Raw genomic sequence first — 1833 nt, 5'->3', positions numbered from 1 at the left:
GGTAGCGAGTATACGGTGCCGGAATATATGATGGAATGGGTCGTAGGGATGTGGCCGAGTGTCGGTGGGAAGCCATGGGATGGCTGTACGCATATGTACGTACCAGTATGTGTGAATCATCATGACATTGCAGTGGAAATCGTATTCGCCGACTCCACGATGTATGTGTACGACTCCGATCACTCATGCCTGACACAAGGCCAGCTCGAGCAAAATCTAGAGTCGGTGTTTGTGATCGTTCCCATGATGGCTAGGCAAGTGAACATCGCTGTACAAGACAGATTGACCACCGTGCGGAACACGACGACGACGAGGCAACAAATATCGTAAGTGTTTATAATTTTCTTTCTGTCATTTACATCTTAGTTTCTAATTAATTTTCGATGTGCTAATACAACATTGTTTAATTGTAGTGGTGATTGCGGCATGTTTGTCATCAAGTACATAGAATTTTTTAGTGTGGCACATAAGGTTGATGCAATCAACCAGGCATGGATACAAAATTGGAGAAATAAACTAGTATGTGATTTATTTGAATTTAATGGGGATCCGTAAATAATTATACATATTTTTACATTTATTTAAACATTGTACAGTTCATTCATTCATTTGTAATTACGAAAAAATTGTAAAATGTTGATTGCATATGTAATATTTAAATATTTATTTTACAATATAGCCTAGAAAAAGTTTCGATTTCAAATAATTAACATAAATAATATGCATAACAAATGAATGTAATCAATGAAATATTTGAAAAAAATACTAAATCTAATAATTCGCATAAATAATATGCATAAATAATTAACGTCAATGTTATAAATAATTACATTGCCAATAGTTATTAAAATTACACATCTGTTACATTGTTATGTAGAGGAATCTGACTTGTACAATATCTTCTAGTATGCCTTGTTGCACCGCACCTACCGCACTTATGAGACTGGGGAAACTCTCCGGTAGATGGTATTCTAGACGTACGTGTACGTCCAGGAGTACGTGGTCCAACTGCTGGTGGCAACAAGTTATTCAGTGGGAGAATGTGGTCGGGCACTTCCCACTTGACTTCATTTGGTATAGGAAATATTGTTTCCGCATATGCTGCTCTCCAATAATCAGTCATGTAATACACACTGCATAAGGTGTGTAGTGGTAATCCTTTATGCATAGCCACTGCCACTGCATGTGTACATGGAAAATTCTCCAACTGAAACCGTCTACACGTGCACGTGTTATCATTCAAGTCCACAATGTATCCGAAATTACATGCACATCTCACGGAGAAGCAAAATTGATCCAGTGGTTCTACATATACCTTTCTTGCCACATCTAGAGTCTTGAAGAGCTTATCTTCTTGAGCCGGGGTTAGCACACTTGCACAACTCTGTGATTCCTCACGTCGATCATGAAACCAATGTTGTAACTTGTCACGAATGTTCTCAATCATTGCAAGAATTGGTAACTCTCGATCTTTCTTGAATAAAGCGTTAATCATGTTGTATCGACGTCCTGGAAAATGTGATCGTGCTCAATGTTCAATCCCCATCTCTGTTAGATACTCCCATGCAGCATGCGATTTACTGTCTATTTCGACCATGAACTTATCAAACTCTTCAAAACTGTAAGCCTCTGCAGCTCTCCTAAACAACGCAACGACGCCATTGCCTCGATACCTGGTTTTCAAGTTTCCCTGTATATGGTACATACAATAACCATGATGTGCCTCGGGGAAGATTTCGGTGATACCATTTATTATTGACTGCCCTCGATCGGTTACGAATGCAAGATTTTCGACATCTCCAATTACTTCCCTCAACTTCGTGAAAAACCAAG

General features: G+C 38.7%; 1 protein-coding gene across 1 annotated transcript; it reads right to left on the bottom strand.

The window, feature by feature from the left end:
* Positions 1-850: 850 nt before the first annotated feature.
* LOC111381712 lies at positions 851-1447 on the bottom strand. Its single transcript, XM_023005523.1, has one exon. It carries the CDS (start codon positions 1445-1447, stop codon positions 851-853), a length of 597 nt encoding a protein of 198 aa, XP_022861291.1.
* Between the last annotated feature and the right edge of the window lie 386 nt (positions 1448-1833).

Source organism: Olea europaea, unplaced genomic scaffold, assembly GCF_002742605.1.
Source record: "Olea europaea var. sylvestris unplaced genomic scaffold, O_europaea_v1 scaffold236, whole genome shotgun sequence".
NCBI classification, from domain to species: Eukaryota; Viridiplantae; Streptophyta; class Magnoliopsida; order Lamiales; family Oleaceae; genus Olea; species Olea europaea.
This window is presented reverse-complemented; position numbering and strand designations above follow the sequence as displayed.

Excerpts from the sequence above, each read along its gene's own strand:
- LOC111381712 (XM_023005523.1), bottom strand. The coding sequence starts at position 1,447 with ATGATTGAGAACATTCGTGACAAGTTACAACATTGGTTTCATGATCGA.